This window comes from Plecotus auritus (assembly GCF_963455305.1).
Source record: "Plecotus auritus genome assembly, chromosome: 4".
In the NCBI taxonomy this organism is placed as follows: Eukaryota; Metazoa; Chordata; class Mammalia; order Chiroptera; family Vespertilionidae; genus Plecotus; species Plecotus auritus.
The window spans coordinates 33,087,938-33,113,752 of record NC_137775.1 but is presented as its reverse complement, the minus strand read 5'-3'; the positions used below and the strand labels follow the sequence as shown (position 1 = coordinate 33,113,752).

Here is a 25,815-nt window from a genome sequence, read left to right as displayed (position 1 = left end):
GAGAGGAAGGGAGAGGGAGAGAGAGATAGAAACATCAATGATGAGAGAGAATCATTGATCAGCTGCCTCCCACATGCCCCACACTGGGGATATATAGAGCCTGCAACCCGGGCATGTGCCCTCACCTTGAATTGAGATGTGACCTTCTGGTTCATAGGTCGATGCTCAACCACTGAGCCAAGCTGGCTGGGCTCAAACTTAAATACTTTAAAAGTCCATAATTTGAGCATTTAGTCTTTTCTATGACTCACCTTCACAGCTTCAGATACACCACTTAAGAAGCTTGCAAAGCAGTGAAAGATGTTAGGACCCTGCTGATGCAAGTTTGTGAGACCCATCTTTCAAATGACCCATACTCAGGTTTTCAGTTATACCTTTTCAGTCTTTCCCACTTTGCAGCAAAGCAAAATAATTTTGCTTTTTCCTCTGCACTGAGAGTCCTAAGTGCTTTAGAATATATCCAAGGAACTTCTGTGCTTCCAAGCAACAATTCAACTAGCATTAACAATTTACTAATATTAACTTGTATTTGCCCACAAGTTCTATTAAATTCTCCAGAGCTCTGCCCCCTGATATTTTCTCCAGAGAATTCTCTACAACCCACATTCTATACCACCCGCATCCTCTGCAATATAACTAACCACCCCTTTCCCTTTCTTCACTCCCACCCCTCCTGGTATCAATGTCAAGCTGTGATCTCCCCCTCCTACAACCCTCACCTCAGGGTCCTTCCATTTAAATGCTAAGATTACTTTGAAATCTAATCAAGTAAAATTCAAGTTAAAAAACATAAAGCAAAATGAATCAATGATCACTATCAGTACCCCACCATTCCCTTCTCTTAGTAATCTGCAATGTAAGCGGAATGCCCAAACAAGACCCATCATTCTAACAGAATTTGGCTATGACCAACTTGTACCCTCCCAGACTGCAGCACAACACAATGACCACCCCTCTCAATTTGCTTCCTTCAGGCACTTGCCTAAGGTACTTCAAAATTGAACATTTCCCCAGTTTTATCATCACATTAAGAATTCACACAGGCAGGCAGGTAGGTAGGTGAGTAGGTGAGAGGATCACTGGAATCCATCTACAGGCATCACTCTGCATAGTGGCATCAATGTTAAAATGTTCATAGCTGAGAACTAGCAATGACAGGAGGCTCAATTTAGAAGATGAAGCATCTGAAAAACTACCTAAAAAGGGAAGGGTGCCTGCTGGCATTCATGCGCCCAGAGGTTGGTGCTCCAAGATTAAAATTCAAATAAACACATCTGCTGGTGGCCCAGATACATCTGACTTAGACTTTTAAAAATTGTCACCTCAGACGCTCATCTAAAAACCTTAAATGATGGCTTCTTAAGTACAAGGCTTCCTGAGCAAGACCAGGAAACAGGACTTGGGGAATTTTCTCCTCCTACGACTCTGGAAATTCAATTGACAGGCTTCAATTTAGGCAGGCTCTCTCCTCCAGGATCTCCCCTCCTGCACTGCTGGGCCCCACACTGGCCAGAGCTCCATTTGTCCCGGTGCCACCTGATTGCCATGATGAACACTGCAGTAACAGAGCACGGTCCATGAAGCGCTTTTGTCCTATTGTGAGGTTTCAAGAGAAGAATTATCCAACCTCCGGGTGTATTTGGGAATCCCAAGACTAGAAGGGGTGGAGGTTACCTTCAACATGTGGTGACAGGTATTCTGAGCCTACCTGAGCCTCATCATCCAAAAGGAGAAGTCATTATGGGAGTTGTGCAAAATGTATTTAAAGTCCTGGAAACTTAAAAACCTGACAATTTCCATGGTTAGAGTTATCTCAGACAATCCAGAGCCATCGGACAAGTCAGTTTCCTTCAAGTAGACTACAAATTTCTGAGCAAAATCCAAGAGAAGTGGTAATAACTCTGATCTGAGGACCAGGGATTATTCCTAATTTTTGAACCAAATATTGGCTCACCTGTAAAATCCAAATGCATTGGAGGAAGCTAAAATTTAATATTGGACTTCTTTTCAATTAGGCAAAGAAAACAATATGAATCAAGACATAAAGAAAGGCCACGATTATTCTATCTAAAGTGTCTTGGGCATTTAATAACATTTACAATAATACTTCATGATTACATAAGGCTTCATCAGAATGCTTTCTTTAATGTTATTACATTAATATGAAGTACCTATTTAATATTCACTGTTCAACTCAAATGTTCCTTCCTCTGTGAAGGCTTTTTTCTTCCCTGGAAAAAATAATTGCTTTTTTACACTGTGTTAATATGATACTTTGCACATATTCTTATTGTAGGATTTATATCATAATTGACTGTTTACATGTCTAGTTTCACATAAAGCTCATCCCCCAGGATAAAAAACTTATTTCATTCATTCATATGACCCCAGTTGCTCAAAAGAAAAAAGAAAAAGACGGGTATAAAGCAGATGATTGTGTATAATATAAAATTAAATAAATAAATAAGTAGATAGTATGAGAGATCACTGCAACTACTTTAATGAACAAAAAATGGTTAATATTAATTTCCATACTTTAGTATTTTCTTTTAAAATTTTTCATTCATTGACTTTTAGAGAGAGAGAGGAAGAAAGAGAGATATCGATTTGTTTCACTTCGTTGTGCATTCATTGATTGATTCCTATATTTGCCCTGACCAGGGATTGAACCCTCAACCTCAACCTTGGCATATCGGGACAATGGTCTAACCAACTGACCTACCCAGCCAGGGCTATAATTTAGTATTTTCTATTTTTAGTGATTTAAATTTAGTGTAGTCTAGCTTTTAGTGTACTATAAGAGGAATTCTCTTATACTATTTGACTTTGTAAAAGAAATAAGTAGCATTAGATTATATATAATTGTCCCATGAATTTTTAAACTACTGTCAAGTTATATATTATGGCAGAAGAGATCCCTGTTTATTCATCATAAAAAATAAAGTGTAAAATTTAAATGTGCATTTTTCCCAAAAAGGAAATATGAAAAACTTAATAACAACCTCAGAAATCACATCCTCTAAGAAATATACCAATTTTTCTTCATAGCCAAAAAAACATGCTAATAAAAATAAAAATTCACTTATAAACATGCTTTCATTCATTACTATTAGAGTCTCTGGAGCATATATGGAAAGCAGCTATCTCATAAAAGTATTTTAAACATATCTTAAGAAACTTCTCTTCAATTTAAAAAAGCACCATTTCTCAGAAAAGAATAGTTTATCAATTTTAACTGAAATTCAGTAAAAAAAAATCTACCCGTGCAAATAAAATACCTACTTAAAAGCAATGCATTTACTCCTCAATTTCTAGTGATTTTTAGAATTCTGTCTGTGGGTTTTCTTTTTTAACAATTACTGCTACCATGGCAACAACCAACAACACGTTGTCCTGTACTGCACCCTTGCTCTGAGCCTGACATGGCACAAAATAAGTGGCAAATGAGATCTCATTTTCCATTCATGTATAAGACTAAAAGATGCAGAAACAACAGATGGCATTTAACACTAAGTATAAATTAGTGTGAGAGATGTATATTCTAAAAGATCCTAAAGAAAAGATTTGAAAAATATGGATATTTGAATATATGAAACACTTGGCTATTGTAAGATAAAGACAGTCTGAGCTGTTGCTGGCTCAACTCATTTGAATGTTAAAGTGACTTTTATACATATGATGGATTAAATTCTTTAAAAGGATAATTCTATTAATATTCATCTACTTATAGTCAGGGAGGATTTTTTAAAAATATGTCTTTATTGATTTCAGAGACAGGAAGGCAGAAGAAGAGAGAGATAGAAACATCAATGATGAAAGAGAATCATTGATCGTCTGCCTCCTACACGCCCCACACTGGGGATCAAACCCGCAACCCGGGCTTGTGCCCTGCCGTGAATTAAACTGTGGCCTCCTGGTTCATATGTCAAAGTTCAACCACTGTGCCAAGACAGCTGGGCTATATTTTATATTTTTGCATGTTTTTTCCCTAATAGATTTTAAGCAAAACATGGCTGGGATTATATTTCACTTACCTTTGTACCTATAGGGCCTGCTATAGTACCTCACACATGATGTTCAGGAAAGATGTCCAAATATAAATTCAAGTGATTAGAAATATCTTCAAATGAAATTTTTAAAAAGAAACAAAACAACTGGCATGCTAGAATTTGCTGTCAATACATTTTTAAATTTAGATTTAAACAAGCTTTACTTTTAACATAGATCATGGAAAATTTATAAGAGGTCTATGTATACACTTTGACAGGAGCCTTAGAGAGTGCCTACTGTACATGAACATCAAACAGGGCACGAGCTGATTGCTCACATTTTAAACATTGTGAAAGGGCCAACCATCAGAGACAAGGTTTACAAGGACAACAGCGCCTACCTGTGAGATCTGCATTGGGCCACCACCCCAAGTCACAGGCTTTGCAGGTGAACTCATCTTGCACATATTCATTCTCTTTACAGGCTGTGCAAATCCAGCAGCAGCTCACTTCTCCTTTCCGTATGACCTGTAACAGAGCAATATTTCACATGCCTAAGGAAGGTTTCTCCAGAAAGTCTGCTATTTCAGATGACTTGTTTTCATACTTCAATAAAAAGGTAACTTTTTAAAAAAATTCTATATACTGGAGACAATTAAGTACATGGATTAAAATATACCTGATTACCTTAGAGTTCAAATGTGAATTTCAATTCATTCCATGGTGGATTTGGAAGTTTTTCAATAAAAATTTCCTTAATAAAGAGAATTGACTACATTATCTTTTACATAGTTAATAATAAAACAGGTGCATTTTAATCTTATTTATATTAATAGGTATTAATTGTTCTCAGAAAGTAAAGATAGAGCTTTCTTCTCTGAAAGAACAAGTAATATTTAAACACAAAAGTTTCTATATAATAAAAACTGATTAATTCATAAAAACTGAGGAGTTATGGAATATTTATTATAATTATGAAAGTCTGAGAAATTTTATATAGATAAAAAAAGACTGATGGCTAAGAAAGGATAGCCCAGTTATTGGCCTTGCTATTTGCTCTAGTGAATTCAAAAGGTCACATAAATTGTTGGAAGAAAAATCACCAGTCCAAAATTACTGAAGAATTGGTCATTATCTGAGCAGTTTAAAATTTCTCCCATTTTCAAATTGTTTGGTAAGCACTTTTTCACTTACACAATCTACACTAATAAAAGAGAAACATGCAAATTGACTGTACCTCCGCTACACCCACAAGCCATGCCCACCAGCCAATCAGAAGCGAGTATGCAAATTAACCCGACCAAGATGGCTGCAGCCACAGAGCAAGCAGGAGGCTTGGGTTTCCCCGGCAATGGAGGAAGCCAAGCTTTCCGCCTGCTCTGGCCAGCCCTGGCCTCCGCTCAAGGCTACAAAGTTTCAATTATAGAAGATAAATAAATCCCAACAAAAATGACTGCAGCCACGGAGCTAGCAGGAGGCTTGGGTTTCCCCGGCGATGGAGGAAGCCAAACTTCCTGGTTGGCCCTGGCCACTGCTCAAGGTTACAAAGTTTCAATTATGAAAGATAAATAAATCCCAGATACCAGGGCCTCCACTTGGGTCACTGGGGAGTGTGGCCGGCCTGCAAACCACCACAGGCCCCTCGCCCAGGCCACCCCACACCCCAAGGGAACCGCCACCCTGATTCGGGACACCCTTCAGGGCAAACCAGCCGGACCCCACCCATGCACCAGGCCTCTATCCTATCTAATAAAAGAGTAATATGCAAATTGACCATCACTCCAACACACAAGAAGGCTGCCCCCATGTGGTCAGAGATGGCTGCCCCCATGTGGACACAAGATGGCTGCCACAAGATGGCCAGCAGGGGAAGGCAGTTGAGAGGGACCAGGCCTGCAAGGGAGGGCAGTTGAGGGAGATCAAGCCTGCAGGGGAGGGCAGTTAGGGGTGACCAGGCCGGCAGAGGAGAGAAGTTGGGGGTGACTGGGCCTGCAGGGAAGGGCAGTTGCAGGGGACCCAGGCCTGCAGGGGAGAGCAGTTGGGGGGTACCAGGCCTGCAGGGGAGGGCAGTTAGGGGTGACCAGGCCTGCAGGGGAGGGCAGTTAGGGGCTATCAGGCTGGCAGGGGAGCAGTTAGGCATCAATCAGGCTGGCAGGGAAGTGGTTAGGGGGTGATCAGGCTGGCAGGCAGAAGCGGTTAGGGGCAATCGGGAAGGCAGGCAGGCGATCAGTTGGGAGCCAGCAGTCCTAGATTGTGAGAGGGATGTCCAACTGCCCGTTTAGGCCCGATCCTACCGGGATCAGGCCTAAATGGGCAGTCGGACATCCCTCGAGGGGTCCCATATTGGAGAGGGTGCAGGCTGGGCTGAGGGACAACCCCCCGCCCCCTGTGCACAAATTTCATGCACCAGGACTCTAGTACAAAAATAAACATCAAAACACACTGCATTTAAAGTGAGTTTCTTGTAAACAGCACATGATTAGATATTGCTTTCATCTCCAGTCTGACAACTTCTGCCTTTCTATTAGTGTGTCATTTATTAGAATCATTGGTGTGATTGGATATGTATCAATCATCTCTTTTTTTCTCTATTCCATCTGTCCTAGTATGTTTCCTTTTCCTCTTATTCTGCCTTCTTTTGGATTGAGAATTTTTTAGCACTTCATTTTATCTCTAAATTTGGCATACTTTCTAAATCTCTGTGTTGCTTTTGTGGCTGTTGTAGGGTTGAAAATATGCACCATTAACTTACCACAGCTTACATTCAAATAGTATTATACCACTTCATGTACATTGTAAGACTCCTATGATATTCTTCCATTTCCCCCTCCTATTGGGTATTGTTTTAGTACATTTTACTTACACATATTTTATAATCCCCTATGAAAATTATTTTTGCTTTAAACAATAATCTTTGAAATGCACTTTTGGAAAAAGAAAAAAAAATCATTATATTTTATATTTACACAATAAAGATATTTTATATTTATATTATAACGTCTGGTGCTTTTAAGTCCTTTGTATAGACCCAATTTTCTATCCTCTATAATTTTCTTCATTCTGAAAGACATTCTTTAACATTTATTGTAGGGCTGGTGTGAGAATTAAGAGTTCTTTCAACATTTATTCATTTGACAAGCCTTCATTTTGGCTTAATTTTTGAAAAAAATTTATTTTCATGTGGTAGGAAGGTTTAAATGACAGAGGAAGGTTTAAATGACAGGTTTTTTTTTTTTAATTTCTTTTAGCACTTTCTGCCATTCCATTGTCCTTGGAAATAGAATTCTAGGTTAAAAGATTTTTTTTCTTTTAACACTTTAAACATGTCCTTCCTTCCTTGCGTTGTATATGGTTTCTGATGAGAAGTCCGCTGTAATTCTGACTGTGTTTTATGTCTGTAACAGAACTTTTTATTGTGGCTGTTTTTAAGATTTTCTTTTTTATCACTGGTTTTTAGCAACTTAATTATGTGTTCAAATTCTTTGGGATTTATTGAGGTTCATGAATTAGAGTTTACATCTTCATTACATTTAAATATTTTTCAAGTAATTATTTCTTTAATGATTTTCCCTAGCCTGTCTCCTGAGTCTCTAATTGTGCTTGTAATATACTTCTTGACTGTATTCTGCAAGTCACTGAGCATCTGTTCATCTCTTTAACTTTGTTTTCCTCTGTGTGCCTCACTTGCCTATTTTCTGTTGCTATGTTTTTAACTTTATTGATCTTCACTTCTATAATGTCTAATATCTGTTAACCCCATTCATTGAAATATTATTTCTTATATATCTTAGTTTTCATTGTATAGGTCACATTTTGTACTGTTTTAATATTTTTATTAGCCTTCCCATGATATTCATGTTTTGTTTTAAATTCTTCAGTATGTACTTTAATTAGATATTTTAATATTTTTGACTGCTAATTTCTTCATCAATGTAATTTCTCAGAGTGTTTCTGTTGCTTGATTTTCCTTCTGGTTATGTCTCACTTTTTCTCACTCTGTCATATATCTGAAGTTTATTGACTAGATGCTGACCATGTGTGGTCACACATAAATAAGGTGTAAAGCACTGGAGATTTTTTCTTGAAGAAGTATTGCCCTTTCTTCTGGCAGGCAGCTAAGTGACTTGTGGCTCAGTTTGAGTCATGTTTTTAATCTTCTGGGGCAAGTGTAAAATAGTCTCTACTTCATGAATAGTTCGGTCTCATTATTAAGGTGTGGCCCCTCTGGGGTCTCTACGTAATTTCTTGTGCATTCAACAAGGTGTTGCCACTCTGGCTTGTGAAGACTGGAACAATTTCTGGCTCTAGGTGAGCTTTACAATCCTGCTACCCAGTAATTATTCTTTACCTGGGCTTTTAAAAATATATATTTTTATTGGTTTCAGAGAGGAAGGGAGAAAGAGATAGAAACATCAATGATGAGAAACATTGATTGGCTGCCTCTTGCACGCCCCCTACTGAGAATCTAGCCTGCAGCCTGGGCATATGCCCTTGACCAGAATTGAACCCGGGACCACTCAGTCCGCAGGCCAATGCTCTATCCACTGAGCCAAACCAGCTAGGGCTACTTGGACTTTTAGAATTTTATCCTGCTCATGCCCAAATCGGCATTCCATCAAATACTCAAGGGAATTCGCAGCCAGTTTCTGGGACTTTTTCTGCATAGATCTTTCCTCCCCCTTACTCTGCATTACAAATTCTAGCTGCCTTGGACTTCCAAAACTCCGGTTTCTGTCTTCTTAAATTAGCAAGATGGCCAAGCTCTGTTTGTGTTCTCTCTCAGTGAACAACAACCTGGAAATTGCCTCCAGAGAGAAAGCTTGAGTAATTTTAAGGTTCACCTTGTTGGTCTCCCCTCTGAAATCAAGGTCATGTGCTGCTCCTCAACATGGGAACACAATTATTTCATACATTGTGTCAAGTTTTCAGTTGTTTACAGTACAAGGCAAAGTCTGGACTCTGTTACTCCATCATGACTAGAAGCAAAGTCTCTGCCCAACACATAAAACATTATCACGCTTCCATATGTAAAATCAAAAATTAAACTGCAAATATTGGCATCCCTTAAAGTCATGCCAACTGTAGCCTTTGTAAAAATAAAATTATATTTTCTCAGATCAGGTTGAATTTCATACCACTATTTTAGAATTACATAAAAAATATCAAATGACAGTATATTTTCAGAAAAAGTAAACGTTTCCTTTGTCTTCTTTTTCATTCAAATAACTTTGGAAAGGATAATCAAATTAAGTATTTTTGAAAAATCCATACCTACACTCAGAAGAAGTATGGGGTATTTACATTATACATGACAAAATTTTCTAAATGATAGGAGAAAAATTAATTAATAAATGAAAGTTGCTTTTAAGTCTTACTTAGTATTAAAAGTATATTAAGAACCATCACAAAATACTGTATATCTCTTCAATCAGTGCTATCTTTTTCTCTGACTATAAAATTAATACTACTAATTAGACAAATCCAAATGTTGATAATGCTAAACAAATTTATTTACACAGGATGACTGTAAAGGTAGATCCTAGGGGTAGCTAGCACATGGAAAATATTAAAAATTAGGGTTTGAATGACTGAATAAATGATTAGCCCATACCTTTAATAAATAATTAAAAATGAAGCTTCTTAAATGGAGTTATTTTTACTAGTCTTTTATTCAGCTACCAAGTATGTGTAATTTTGCCAAATAATGTCTATAATATGGAATTTGTATTTTCTATTTTCAGCCACATTTTAGACTGAGATTTTATAACTTTACACCTGAATTTTGGTCCCTGTTTCCTAATCATGTAATAGGTCTCTAATTTCTTCTCACTCTAGAGTGGTATACACAGTTGTCAAGATCATCTGTATGGACTGTATACTCCTCAAAAAAAGGGACTTCCATTGTTTTCAGATCAAAGTCATCAAGGTACAGAACTGAACCAAGAACACACAGTAGGCAGCCAATGAATGAGTGTCAAATTGAATCTTTTAAAAAATATATAGTTAAGCCACTTAAGGAATTTTAGTGCCTCCTTAATCCAACACTTTTGAAATATAATGCCTGCTCTTTGGTCAGGCATTCACTTTGTCCTTGATCCTTGTTTCTGCTCCTAACTTTATTAATATCTTACACAATTCTGCTCTATAAGGAAGGACATTCTCCATGCCAGCCTCTGCATATGTCCTCATAAATGTCCACATAACTCGGTTTGCTTTATTTGTTTTGGAGGGAGATTTCAAGTAGAGTAGATACATTATCAAATTTGTAATTCATCTGACTTGGTTTTCAGAAGGATTATTCTAGTTGCTGTGTAGAGAATATACTTTAAGGAGGGAAAGAGAGAGAGGGACAAAATAGTGTGTTTTCGTGTCTGTCTGTTTGTGTGTCTGTCAGTTTGTGTGTGTCTGTGTGTGTGAGTGTGTGTGTGTGTGTTTTAACCACCAGCTCTAACATAGAACTATATAGTAAACAAATAACTATATTTTAATAGAAGAATTACTATTACCTTTTTCCATTTCAAATGTCATCTTTCCTCCATCAGTTTATCTATGTCACTACTTTCAAGAATAGACATAACATCAAAAGTTACAATAAGTATTTCTAGAGTGATAAACCCTTTGAAACATTAACTTACTTAGAATTTTATAATAATTAAAATATAGTTGGTATCTTGGTTACCACAAATTAGCTTTTGTACTCTATTTCATATCTATATGGTAGATATGTTTCATTTCAGATACATTTTTTAAATTCTCAAGTTATTATGCCTAATTTATGCTTTAATCTCCCCAAATCATGAATATTCTTCATTATTTTTATATCCATCATTCCCATTGATTTTTTTTTGCATATGGTATACGTTCAATAAGTGACTAATATTTTTTCATATTTTTTTCCACAGGAAAACACTTCCTATGACAGCTCTAAGTCATGATAAAAGGCTTGATATTTCATGGAAACTGCCTTGGAAGGACCAATGCTTAGTGAGGCAGAGGATCTGTTGCTTCTTTTCCCATCAGGCATACATGGTGCTGTACTTATTGTTAGTGAGACCAGGAGACCTGCTGCTGCACACAATGCTATGATTCAATTCCATACACACTGTAGGAGTCTTGAAGTATTTATGCCATAGGAAACCAAGTATCCACTTTATGACTAAATCTCTGAAGTGATTTGTAATGGATTTTTTAAAATTAAGGTTTTATTTAGAAAAAGGAGGAAAGAAAACAGCATCAAGAGAGTATAACGAAGGAAGAGTAACTATGAGGTAAAGGAAATAGGAAAAAATTTCTTCAGAAGGGAAATAACTGAGAGACTAGCAGGATAATGAGAGTGTGGGTCTACTCAGTTAAGACTGTAGAAGAACCAGCTGCAAGAGAGAAGGTAGCCCTGCACCCGTGTCCCCACAGCACCCTGCGTGAGAGCTTGGACAATGATCAATTCTAATTGCTGGTATGTTTTTCTCCAGCTACACCATGAGTTCCTCGAAGAAGGGGCTATGCTTAAGTTTCCTTTGCACTCAGAGTGCTGGTATAGTTCTGGGCATATATTAATTACTCAATAATGTATATAAAAGAAAAGGACATAATATCGAATATGACATAAAGAGAAGAAATGAAAATAAATAATTCAAAGAGAATAAAAAGAAAAGGTAATTGAAGAGAGTGTTGTAAGAACTAAATAAGAATATCAACTTAGGAAAATCCTACACTTATTATAGAAAAAAATGTAATAAAATATTATAGGAATACAAAATGATCACTAGTATAGACATATACTGAACCAGCTATGCATGAAGAGTTCTGTACAGAATGACACAGAATTATACTCCATGGGGTGAAGTTAATTATGTGCATTTTTCAGTTAGAAAACAGCTGCAGAAGGGATCAATACCTTGTGCAAATCTCAGTCACGTTATCTCCAGTTATTTCCAAGAGTTAGGCTCTTCTTAGTGTAATAATGGCTGGCAGGGTGATGACATGTTATGCTGAGAACCAAAATTATATCTCAGAGGTTGGCAAAAACCCTTTGTTAAGTGGCCCAGTATGCCAGATACGGTGCTATGCATAAGGACAAATAAATGAAAAGACCTGATCATTGAAGTTAAAAAGCTCAAAACCTAACATATTACATTAAGTACACTGCTAGAAGGAGGAATGAAATGCTTACGCAGAGAACATACACTTAATCATTCATTCATTCATTTGTGAAAGGGTTAAAGAGAATAAAATGGGGCAGAGAAAAACTTATTGTGCTTAGCAGATATTTTGCAAAAAGCTTGCAACCTTGAGCACCACATAGCCCAGATAACCACTAGCCATCTGACACTGGGAGGAACCAAGCACGAACCGGACCCTTACATCAGCAGAAATGACTTGCAGCCAGCAAAAATTAATAAAAACCTTTCTCCCTCCCTGATCTCTTTGCTGATGCCTTTGTCGGTATCAGCCCACCTGTACCCAGGTGCCTGGAATAAAATCTCTTTTGATACATTATGGCCTCATGTCATAGGAGTGCAACCCCAGCCCACTTCGAACATTTCAATTTGCAATGTATGTTTAGAGTGTCTACAATGTGCCAGGAACTATGTGAAAACTAGAAATAATCAGTGAACACAACAGATAATATCCCCATCCTTGAGGGGCTATCATTCTAGAGAAGGGCTTTGAGAAAAGAGCAGCAAAAAGAGGAATAGGGTTTGGGACAGGCACCAAATTGAGGCAAGTGCAGGGCCTAGGGACCACATTTAAAGAGGCATGCACCCTCCTTGTTGAGCAACTACCCACCCTGCACTTGCAGGACCTTGAGAGTTAGTGCCTCCTTGAAAGTCTGTGCCCTAGGTACCTCATTTGCCTCACCTTGGTCCATGTTCTGATAGGGAGACACCTGGAACAGGGGGTTGCAATTTTGCATATTGTGGTCAAGTAAGGCCTCACCAAGGCCTTGAATAAAGATGTGAGAGAGGGGAAGAAAGTATGTCCTGGATATATCTGGTGGAAGAGTGTTCTAGGCAGTGGGAACAGCTAGAGTAAAGACCAGGTACGATGAGTACCTTGTATACTCATACGATTGCCTTCCTCCTCTACTTTTCTGTATGAAAGTTATACTTCAAAATGTTTACTAAGAAAAGTAAATGGGCTCTGCTTCTGCAACGGCCACCTTCAACACATAGCAGCCCTGCTGTGCTCCTGCTCTGCCCACTACTGTGTGATTCAGCAGCAGCTCCTATGGAGACCTGTCCCTGAAAGTGGTGGACAGGCTGGGTACAAGGTAAGATGATCACCAAAAAGTTCAGTAACCAAGAGATCAAAGCATGAGAAGTGAAGATGTAGGTATTACTGAGTGGCTATGGATAAATTAATAATTCCATGGAACTTCTCTTTACAACCAGTGTTTGAAAAGTTTCCTCCTTGTCCAAAGAAAGTATAGTAGTTTTCTGTTTACACATGCACAGAATAATACAAAAAAAAACAAACACATTTGCCTTCTCCTTTTTTCAAAATTTTAGCCAATATGTTTTTTAGCAGCGGGGCAGATCACATCATCATTATCTTACCTAGTAAAAGAGAAACATGCAAATTAACCATCACTCTGCTACGCCCACAGCCAATCAGAGTGAATATGCAAATTAACCCAACAAAGATGGGGGTTAATTTGCATATGCAGGCACGGAGCAGAGTGAAGCCTGCTATGAGGGGAAGGGGGCACAGAGGGAGCTAGTGTAGTGTTGCTTCAGACAGAAGCGAGGACTTGCCGGCTCCTGGGCGGCTGGGAGTGAAGCCAGGGGAAGGAAGGCCTATTCTTGCATGAATATCATGCAACGGGCCTCTAGTGTAATCATAGGCTTCTCAGATAAGGATTTAAAAAATTATTTTTATGGACAATTCGTATTGAGAACCTGCCACCCTGATGCAGAGTTTAGAAAATATTGCATCATGGAGGAACCACATTGTTGTTTCACTGGTTGCCAATATGGTTATATTAACTATGAACAATTTAAATGGGTAGTCTTCTTTGATTCACAAAAAGAGAACGTTGAGATGTTTTGGGACAATTATGATGGATGATGTTTTTGCTGATTTTCTTAGCCAGTCTTTTGGCTATGTGAAAATTGTTCTTATTCTTAGAAAACATAATTTGAGGTGTGAAGATATGAAGCTTCATATTTGTACCTCACCTTTTAAATGGCTCAGGGAAAAATAGTTAACCCAATTCTGAAGTTTATAGATTGTAAGATATGTGTAACTGGGCATTTCTCCACATGCATAAGGTGTACTTTACTACATGACAATATGGGATCTGCAATGAGGAACCATTTATGATATATTCCATGTTCCCCTAATGTCTCCAAAATTCTGTCAGATTGGTCAGATGAGAGTCATAGAAAGTAGTGATTTTCCTCCACTCTCCACATCCAAACTTCCAGTCCCAAAACCATCAACTTGGAGTAGAGAATCCAAAGACAAATTTAAGGGCGGGAAACAGAGAGGCGAGCAGGAAAAACAATAGAAGGGCAGTGAAAGCAATCTGCAGGGTCCTTTCCCATGATTTCTCTGCCTGTTGCCCTGTCTCTAACAAACTCTCCCTACCACCTTCACAAATATTGCTTCCTTAATTCTAGATTCTGTTCCTTTAGCATTTTAAATGTGGACCTCTGCTTATAATTTTAGTGTGAATTATTGAGAAGATAAGGCTTAGCAATCAAAATTTGCATTTGTAGGAAACATATCGGTTCATATAATGAAAGATAGTAGAACAACATATGGCTGTGGGGTATAAGAGCTTTGGGTTGGCACCAAGCCCAGCTCTGGCACTTTCTACTGAGAAAGATTGGAGCAAGTAAATCAACCCCTCTGCACCTCAGATTCCTCATCTGTAAAATGGGGGTGATGATGCCTGCTTTTAAAGGGTTGTTTCAAGGGATAATTGGAATCATGATGCCTGTAAAGCATTATTGTTTGCACAAGTATATGCTTGATAAATGTTAGTCCCTGACCTCCACCATCTCTTTTCTTCTTTTCACTTTCCCTTCCTTTGCCTCCTGCCCCTTCTCACCTCTTTCCTGACCTTCCCTACACCATGGAAAATCACAGCAGGCTTGGTAAGGGAGAGCATCATATGTGCAGAACACTTGCTGTTCACTTACAGGTGTACTGTCCACGTTTTATGTGCTGCCTCAGATTCACTTCACCAGTCTCATGTGAAAGAATTTCATCGGGACAAGAATCAGAAATGTGTTCTTGGGGAAAAGCAGTGCTGATGTTCAGCTCATACACAGTGACTGAACACTTAGGCACTGAGAGGAAACTAATGGCATCTTTAAGCCTCCTGAATACCCCACGCTATGTGCGCCTTATAGAACTCCTAACCCAAGGATTAACCATGGGTGTGGTGGGCAGTCTCCAGGACCCTGTCACAGCTTTAGAATGAACTCAATTCTGGTTGGTGAGTCATCCTGACAATTATTAAATCCTTTCATCATCACATCTGCAGAGAAAGGACACGATACTGAAAGCTAGGATGATTTGTCTCAGAAGTTTGTTTCATCTTCGAAGTGGCTGGTGTCAGTGGGAGGTTAAGTCCATCGGGACAGCTGCCAAAAGATGTTGCAGGTGGCAAATCTCTATCTTCTTTGATCAGAAGAGATAAGGCTTTTCCAGATTCCACACCAACACTTCTGCATATGAGTTGCCTCTTGCCCTAGACATTGAGTGTGCATCACCCATGCATGGGTGGTTGCACTCATGAGAATGGCACGTCAGGATGGCCATGGCTCATGGTGAGAGGGTCAGAGCCACACAGGGCACCTACTCCAGCTCCAGCTGTGTGGGGCGACACTTAAGTGACAGCCTGTTTGTTCCCAGAGACGGATCACAGAAAATTAGAGATGGAAAGACCTGTTAGGTCATTTAATTGATACCCTTGCCAGCTCATAATCATGCCCGTACACTCCATTTCCTAGCGCATTATCCAGATGGGTTTTAAATAGCACGGGATACAGAGAGCACGGTCTCTATGTCTTCTTCAATGAGAATTCTCTCTAGCACTTCCGGCTAAATGCTCATTATTTAATGTTTATTTATTCTAGTTTTATGTATACAGTCATATCGGGTTACTTACAAGTTGGGGAAAAGGCATCTGATAATAGAAAGTGAGGACTCTCTCTCAGCTAGAAAATGCCGGTTTCAGGAAAAGCAAAGAACTTGGTGGAGAAATGATCAGCAGTACTTCTGTGTTACCTCATTCAACTTCTTTTATTTTAGTTATGTGCTTATTTAGCATTGTTCAGCTCCTGCTTTCTTTAACAATAGCTAGAACTACAACTAAGCAGTATCATTTGTTTTGGTTTCCACTTTCACATCTGTTTCAGTTTTCAAATCAATCATGCATACCCCTGCTTTCCATATTGTATTTTAAAATCCTGCATCATCATCGTGATCCAATTAAAGACTATTACAAATGTTTAAATGGTTTTCCTATTCCATTTTCTAATCTTCCTTTGTCTTTTCAATTTTAGCTAACCACAAGCACAAAAACAGTAAGCCTGGTCCATCCTTCCTGGATAGTCTTGTCTAAGAAAAATGTCTACACATTTTTATTTTTGTCCAAGCAGGGGGGCCTCCTCATGAACGTCGTCTGAGAATGCATTTGTGGCTGGCTTACCTTAATTTGACCCTTTAAGCAAGGCTCGCTGCACACAGACCGTACCATTCCACTCTTGTTCATCTGGATTTTGTAGTCATCGATGTTCAACACCCCCTCATGCCAGGTTCCCACGTGTACATAGTCATAGCGATTAGCTTCAGTGTACTGCAGATTCATGATGTCATACCTACAAAGAAAACAACTTGTGTGTCTTGGAGAATATGGACATAATGTACAAAGCAAAGGAATTTTGCAAATCTATATTAACAAAGAAAAGGAAGTAAAAGCTGAAATCATCTCCTGTCCTAACACCAGCTACTGCCGATATTTCAGTTTATTTGTAATGTTTCCACTGGTTTTAAAAAAATGTGTATCCCAGTCTCAATTTCTGTATATTGCCCATATTTGCTAGAGAACACAGTATCCTTAGGCTTTCTCTACGCGTGTTTTCCAAAATAATATTTCTATATGTCTATGTGTGCTGAGTTGGTCATCTCCTCCAAATCATTCTGCACTAAGTCATTGTTTGAACAAGTAGCAAGTCTGGAGAACATTAACTCCTTGACTTAACTACTTTTATTCCAGTTTTCCTTTTTACATTCAGTTTCCATTTTCATTACACTGGATTGAAAGAGGTGAATTTTATAAAGTTTGGAGCCTATTTTAGGTATGATTAGAGCAAGAACTCAGAAATGCATCTTTAATTAGCAAGGATGTTGGGGATTTATCATCTTGCACATTGACATTTAAACTCATCTCGTCCCTGGTTAGGACGAACATTTCTGAATCCAAATAAGTGATGTCAGTTGATTTCAGTAATTTCAAAAGCTGCAATGCTACACAACAGCAAAATCTGTATTTAGAAATCATCTCTGCAACCTGAGTGTATTCTGGGGGCCAGACCTCAGCATCCTCCACTGTGGGCAGTGGAGATGGAAACAGGTCAGGACTTGGCGTTGAGATGCATGAGCTGGAATACCTTTTCTAACATTAATTTCTACCTTAGGTTAAAATACTTAGGAATGTCATTAAACTTTTAAGGATCATGGGTTTTTTGTGGGGATTTATAACCATATGGTATGTAAGAAACTATTTTACAGGTGGAACAAAGGCATATATGTAAGGCAATATCAATATATCAGTCATATGTATATTTCTATGAATGCCCTACAATACTCTTTTATTTCTATTACCATAAAAAAAGGGAGAACATCTTTGTGCTGGCAATGCCATTTATCTCTTAGCACTGAATATGTTCTGGCATTTCTCAATCTTCTCTGCATGCTGCTATCGACTCCAGGTAAATTATAACTCATGAAGGCCTGACTGCCATGCTGACTCTGCAACGTGGGATGGTTTTCTGCAGTATCTGTGATGAGCTTTCACCCTCCCAAGCTAGAAGGTAAGAGGCATTGTCTCTTGCTCTTTGCTCTTGACCCAAAGAAATTGATGACAATTAACCAACACATATTTCTTTTCCTCAGCTCTCTTCCCCCTTCCCCCAAGGCCCCTACCTAATCCATTCTGGAATTCCTTCCAAACCGGATTCAGACTCAGAATCCTCCTCAGCCCAGCACTCCAGGAAGCTACCACTCATCAACCTTAGTTGGTATCTGAAACCTATTGGCTGTATCTGGCATAGTTCTTTATCTACACAACTCATGTCCTTTATTGGCTTTTCTTCTTGCTCTCAATGTGCAAACGCCCACAGGGTAGCTAGGGGCTTCTTCACATCCAGATTCCAGCAATGTCTATAAATAGCAGTCCCCTACAGGGAAAGGGGAGACTGAGAGAGTGAAGGAAATTTTCCCTCTACCTTTCCAGGTGAACAAAACCTACCTACAGTTTCATCTTTTGGGTGTTCTGACTTTTGGCTACCAGAGGGTTCTTATTTTCCTGGCTGCTGAGACACACCCGAATGTTCTTCAGAGTCGCTGTCCGAGTCTTATCCATGTAGGTGTTAACTGGGGGCTGATGGTTCACACTCATTCTACTGATCAATGATACTAATCTACACCTCCAATTCTTTTCCATTTTAAACTCACGGTTATAGCACCTGCTGTGAATGTTCACTAAGAATGGTTTCCTTTTTCCATTTCCTTTAATTTTTATGTTTTACTCCATATTACCTCACTAAATCTTATGTAGGTACTTCCAGTGAAGGCTTAAATGCAATGCCAGCTTTAGAATATCTTTTCCCTATAAATTAATTTCCTAAGATTTTATTTCAACTTCCTCATTTGCTCTGAGAAGAGGAGAAATCAGTTCACACTTCATTAGCATGCAAAACCTGAAAAGCTCACAATTTTTTGGTATGAAAACACATTTTTTTAAAAAATCCCAAAAGCCAGAAGGGAAAAAAAACCACTGAAAGATACCAGGGAAAAGTACTGTCTTCACAAAGAGAGCCCCCCCCCCCCCGCCCCCTTTGCTGTATGTGTTAGTGAACACTGCTCTTTTCCCTGACCCCGGTTCCTGCCTGCCCAGCATGCTGGCATTTATTTGGAATAGTCCTCATGCTGTAAATTACAACTTAACAACATCTTTCAATGCATCCAGTTCATGTTACATAATGATTAGCTAAAATAATTACAGATGGATCCAAAACCTTGGACGGTGTTGTGACAGGAGATGGAAGCAGAGGGAGTGGATTGAAACAGAAATTGATCACAGAAGATGATCAATTTCAAGCATGAGGAAATAATCCTTAAAAAGACACCCAGGGGAAAGCTCATGATTTAAATATATAATTAATGATGGAGAAAAAAACAAGCTAAACTTGTGTCCCAATATTTTGAATAACTTACAAATAGAGAGAGGAAGAGACAACGCGTGTTTATGGGGTGTCTAAAATGTATTTGGCCCTTTGCCTGAAGGGAGGTTTCCCTTCCAAATCTGATCCTTTACAGAGCCCAGTTTCCAGCGGAACGCAGCATTATAACCACGGGGGAGTGCTGTTCTGAATCTCAGATCCACTAGATCCTCTTGGTATTACTTCCTAAGGTGCTCAGCACCTGGAAACCTTCCACGTGCCCAGGCCCTCAATCATTCCATCCATCTCACTCACATGTTTACCTAAACTTGCTCCTGCCTAATGGAAGCTTGAAAGGAATCTAATAAATTCATTGTTTAATTGCTGACAATTACTTAGATGATTTATCTTTCTGAGAGCAGTTGGATTTTAACAGGGAGAATCCTCTTGGCCCCACAAGGCAGTCTCTAAATGTAGAACACACTTACATGAAAGGAGGAGATACGTGGAGAATTATTTAGGGTATCTTATAGTAGTCTCTCCCAAATAGTCTCTTACAGTGCCTTTGAAATGACATTGAGAACATTGCCAGCAACCTTGTCTAATTTTAGGATTAGCTAAAGGTAGAGTGATGTGGCAAAAAGATTACAAGCCTCAGACTCACACGGCACTGCCTCCACCAGCTACTGTCGGTGTGATTTAAGGTAAATTTTTTAGTTTCTCTGACACTCAGCTTTATCAGATGTAAAAAGGATAAAGATATTCTTATAGCAATGAGAATTAAATGACTTGATGTTCCATTTTAATACAGCATATGCTTTCCCAAAATCTCTCTTTCTGCAAAACCATCTTATGAGAGAGAATAAAGAAAGATTGTGGGCATCCTGGGCAGCAGCCAAGCCAAGGGCCTTTTTCTTTTCTGTTTCAACTTTTAATTCCTATGTCATTATTCTGATTACTCCTTGTCTAGGAAACGTCATATGAACAAACCTAACTACTCTTTATACTGACATCACTCTCTATGTACCAATGAAATACAAGCTAACTGGTGTTATAAAACAAGTGTTATAAAACAGACTAAATATAAAATGACTTAGGGAAAAGGAAATATATATATATAATTAGTTAGATGTAATTTTCCTTTGCTTCTTAATTCTTTGGAAGCCAATAAGACTCAATACCAGAAAGAAAATTCTTTCCTTTCTTGTTCCAAGAGGAACATAAGTTAGCCTGAGACAAAGGGATACATGTGTCAGACTTCATCCTCCCCATATAGTAAGCTCTTTAAGCAGGTGTAATATTAAAATATTTTACCACCTGTGTGGCCTTGGGACCAGTCAATTAGAAAGCTGCTCTGGCCCGGAGCTGACAGTGCCAGGGAGAGTCCTGCTGGAGAGATGCCATCTCCTTAGTTTCGGGGGCTTGCAGGAGGTCGAGGTATTCTGAGTGGTAGCTGGGTAAGGGTGTAGTACTGGCAAGAGGCAGGATTGTGTTTGTTTACAATACGTTTTTCAATGTTTTAAAATGTAATTTCCATATATTAGCCTTGTCTCTTTAGCTTTCTAGTTGTTTTGCTCATGACACCCAGAAACCATAGAACCAAAGGGAGCCAGAGTTGCCACCTGTCTGGCTCAGGGAGGGGCACACGTTATTCCAGATCCATTACAGAAAAGATGGCTTTACCTTCCAGGAGCGTCCCCTTTCTCATCAAACCACACCTCTTCTCCAGACACACCAATGAACGTGGACTTGATGAGGAAGTCCAGGAGTTTGCTGCCGTCGATGGGCTTCATGGCATCGCAAAGGCCCACGTGGCCGGGGCACAGGGCATGGTGCATGTTCTGCAGCCCATGGGCCATCGCATAGATGGCATTGATGACAAAGCCCATCTTACTGTCTTGGACATAGTTTTCTTCTAAGCTTTCATTGCCTGTAACATAAAAACAGAGTGCTGCCAAGGCTGCAGTAATGGAATCCAGGCCTGCAGGTGTAATTCTCCAGTGCTTTCAAGGCTCTCAGAGGAAGGGAAAGCCAGGCTCACCTGTTCCAGCTTTGTGACTAGCTCTAGTATATTCTGTCTGCAAATAGTTTATTCAGTTTTATTTTCTAACTTTGATAATGGTTTTATAACATATAAAACAGACTCCATAGAGGTGAAAATTTAAGAAAAACAAAACAAAAACCTCTCAAATATTGCAAGAAAAATCCTTAAGGAGCAATGGAAATAGCTCTTATTACCTCTTGGTTCATGGAGACTTATATTAAAATTCTCCCTGTATCGCAGTACTGGAAAAATATTCTCCATAGCCTCTATAGAAACCCACACTCCATAGTAAATCAATCTGTGCATTATCAAAAGCCTGATATTTTCTTTGGGTGATCTCTAGGGTCACAAAAACCCAGAGCAAGAAGAAGAGCTACATAGTATGAATCTCTTCTTATATATGACCTGTAGTGCAAAAATACTTGAATCAGATTCGCTTGTTATTAGAAACTCAGATAAAATAATTTCCTGATGGAGGAGTCTGACTATATACTTTAGCCTTTAGCTTTTACCAGTGAACTTCAAAAATCCTGCAATAATCTCTGCCTATGTCACAGGTGATCAAAGACTTCCCAGGGGCCAAGCAGTTTCACAAGAACAGAACTGCATTATAGATGAGCTCCACAGCAGAAGTCTACACTTCAGCGCTTGCACATGGATAAGACATTCAGAGACCAACTGGCTTTGCTGAAATAATAGGGACAGGTTTGGAAAACAAAATAGATTTGGAACACACCACTGGCATAATTCAGAGATTTCGTACTTAGTTCCAGAAATTTGCCTCTCTCTGCAGTGCGCTTTCCCTCCCCACTTGACTGATAGTGAGGAGTCTACACGATGTGTGATCCGGGTGCGAGAAGCTGGGCAAGTGGTGAGCTCACCTGCACGTGGGCTTGAGAACAACATGAGGCTCCGGGCACCCCGGCCAGCTGACCTTTGTGTTCCAGCCTAAATAGGCCGCCGGACACGAAGGTTCCTGAACTCAAGAGCAGCACAAAGTATTATGGAAGCTGTTGCTTAATAGGAAATTATTAAAGTGTGATTTGCTAAAATATTACTTTTCCAATTGGAAAGAAAACATTTTCTGAGAGGAAATAAGGAGTAAGTGAGGTAGAAAGGGCATTTTAAAATCAAACCACACAAAAATAAGTCTAGAGAGTTCCATATAACAGAGAGCTAACATCTGCAAAAACTGTAAAGTCATTAAAACGGGGTAACGTACGTCTGTCAGCCAGAACCCTGGCTCTCAATGTTAGTTTGCATGCTGTTCCCTCTCATTTATATCAGGCCATGAAAGACATGGATTGATGCCCTGTGTTTGATACATTTTCAACATGCCTTTAAAGCAGGGGTGGGCAAACTTTTTGACTCGAGGGCCACAATGGGTTCTTAAACTGGACCGGAGGGCCGGAACAAAAGCATGGATGGAGTGTTTGTGTGAACTAATATAAATTCAAAGTAAAGGAGTGGAGGGGAGAGCAAGAGAACCGGATAGAACAGCCGGATCCGGCCCGTGGGCTGTAGTTTGCCCACGGTTGCTTTAAAGACTGCCCCAAACCTCCAGGTGCTGGAGCTAAATGTTAAAAGCTGGTCGAATTAGAGAAATTAGCAGGACCTAAAGAAGGAAAGGGAAAAAATAGACAAAAATCGAGTGGCAAAATCGCCTTCAAGGCAGCAGTCACTTCAAGGGTTCTCATCAATACTAAAGCCATCCACTTGTTGCAGCTATTAATGTGGATCCAAGCTCAAACTAAGAAAATATGAGAATGAACACATGGAGTTCTTCACCAAAAGGAAACTTCCCTATCTTGGATAAGCCTTATGGACACTGAGTTTGTTTTTGTTTCTTGCTGTGGTAACTGATTTAAATAATTATTATATATTTTAAAAGTTATGTTGGTGTCCCCGGTACAAATTTCCTAAGCTGAGGTTGTCTAGTGGATGTGTTATTCATCAGCATAGAGACTATAAGAGTTCTTGGCTTTCTCTGAGATCAGTTTTCCTTTTGATCTGTATCTAGGGTGATTACATAACTATTGTCCAAACTGGGTCACTTGTGAAAGTGAAGTGAGTGATGATTATTCTGGAAACACAGGGGTAAACAAGGCAAATTGGTCAAATGGTGACACATTTCTTGAGCCATGCTGCTCTCTAACTGTATCTATTTAGCGATGTTATACATATGTATATATACATACAGATGCAATGAAAATCAGTAAAATATTATTAATTTAAAATTTTTACATGTATCTAATTTTAATAAGAGATGAACACATCGATAATACTTGCTACTATTTTGTGTTTGTTATGTACGATACTCACAGAATGAGTTCACGATAATCTTGCCAAACAGACATTCATCTTGCCACTTACGAGTGAGAGAAAGGTAGTAGCATCCAGATGCCCCTTGACCCTTGGTGTTTCTGTTACGCTCAGCAGCAGCACACGTGCAGGTGCAGAAATCTACAGAGCGGTGCTCCTCTGGTGACAGAGGACAGGGCATCCTGCTGTCACCAGTATCGCTGTCAAGCTGGTTTGGGGTTTCTCCCTGAGATTGTTCCAGATGCGCACAGAAGTCTCTCTGACTAGAAGCACTGGTGTGCAATCTATCAACCGCAAACTATGACAGAGAAGCCATCCTGTCAGTATTTATCCTGCAGACAGCCAGGAGGCCAGGCATGTGTTTCCAGGGAATATTTGTAGCTCACACCATTTCCAAAATAAACACAAAGAGCTTGCAGAGCTGGCTTGTTTGTCAATCTGAAGTGAGCCATGCACTGGGCTCCCCTGTCAGTCCACTGGGTCCGCACGTGAGGAGGATGCTGCCATCAGTAAGAACTCCTCAGCTCCCACCCAGCTCAGTAGGAGCTAACATTTGGGAAGGAGTGACAGAGAGAAAATCATCTGGCCTTTATAGGACCATTCTCTTTGCCATAGTAACTGTCCCAGATAATGTTGCAAGAATCTATCATCAAACCAACAGAATATGTTACAGGTTTTCCTGACAAGTGTGAATAGAATATCCAAACTAATAAGTTCGCCACTTGGTAAGAAGGTGAAAACATTTTTAATTCCCTAAGGTTTAGGGCCTTTTCATAACACTAGTCTAAGCACTATTAGAGAGAAGGGGGTTTTATGATTCATTTTTCTGTGGTGCATTAACTGTTATAGACCACTAGGGTATCATTAAGGCATTACCTTTTCTAATACACTAAATGGAATCAAATAATTATACTTTACTGTGTTTATTTACCTTCAAAAGAATACCTGCCTAGTACTTCACCATGGATTGTGAAAATATCTACTTTGATTCTAAAATAGCAATCTTGTTCTCATTGTGAACCCACAACAAGGGCTATAAATTGTTGCCTGCCAGCAGCAGCCTGCAGGGCCTCCACAGGGTAGGGACCTACGGTGCACCTTCTGGAAACAGGAAACTCATGGTGGTTGGGAGGAGGGTCAGCAATTCTATCCACTGACATTTAGTACAGCTATTCAGCAGAGTGGTAGAGCAGAAAGAACTCGACTAAGCACCTGAACACCTGGGACCCAGAGGCAGTTCTGCCATAATATGTCAACAATGAGCCATGGAACTTGGACAAGGGTCTACACCTCCTTGGGTCTCCATTTCCTATTTTTAAAAAAAAAAAAAAAAAAAAACCACAAGTGGATCAGATTCTCTTTCTGAAGTTCTCTTTCCCCGCTAAAGTTTCTATGCTTCGCTTCTCCAATTCCACATTTATTGGTACTTGGCAAAGCCATTCCCATACACTAGTCTCAGTGTTACTAGGATCTTTTTTAATCCTTGCACAGCTATGTGAGATAGGTTCTATTATCACCATTTTACAAAGGAGGAAGACTAAAGCACAAAGAGGTTAGGAAAACATGCCATCCTTTCCCTTCAATTAATGCTGTTTTTTGTGAAGAGGCTCCTGTTGAGTAACACCTTAGGCTTTTTAGCTCACCTAATGGGAAGAAAAGGGGATTCATCTTATTGGGAAATTGATAGAAAGAAACTGGGCGTGCTCGGCTCAGCCTCTTTCTCTCATTGGGAGGCAGACACTTGACAACACTCAAAGATTCTGGTTGGTTCTCTGGCAAATTCTTTTGTTTTCTATGCACACAATCTCATGACTAATAAGACATATTTTATCATCATTTGACTCCTGGGTCTACTTCTTAGTTGGATCCAAATTTGGAAAGGAATTACTCTGGCTGTCACACTGAAATCTCATGGGGCATGAATTCAGGGTCACACAGCTAGCAAGGACGGAGGCAGTGGCCTCCTGAGCTGGACCTGGGCCCCACCAAGCAGCATTGTGCATGCAAGTAGCATCCTTACCCAAGCACCGGAGCAGTCCCATAACAGACAAGACATTCATTA

At 39.3% G+C, this 25,815-nt stretch overlaps 1 protein-coding gene across 3 annotated transcripts in view; it reads right to left on the bottom strand.

Moving 5' to 3' along the window:
• Positions 1-25,815, bottom strand: part of GRM1 (glutamate metabotropic receptor 1) — a 329,346-nt gene that overhangs the window by 42,368 nt on the left and 261,163 nt on the right. For all 3 annotated transcript variants that reach the window (XM_080666096.1, XM_080666098.1, XM_080666097.1), the window contains exons 5-7: positions 21,071-21,317; positions 16,654-16,822; positions 4,391-4,517 (exon numbers count right to left, since the gene is read on the bottom strand). In XM_080666096.1, the coding sequence (XP_080522222.1) occupies positions 4,391-4,517; positions 16,654-16,822; positions 21,071-21,317 (543 nt within the window). The remainder of the gene's footprint in view (positions 1-4,390; positions 4,518-16,653; positions 16,823-21,070; positions 21,318-25,815) is intronic.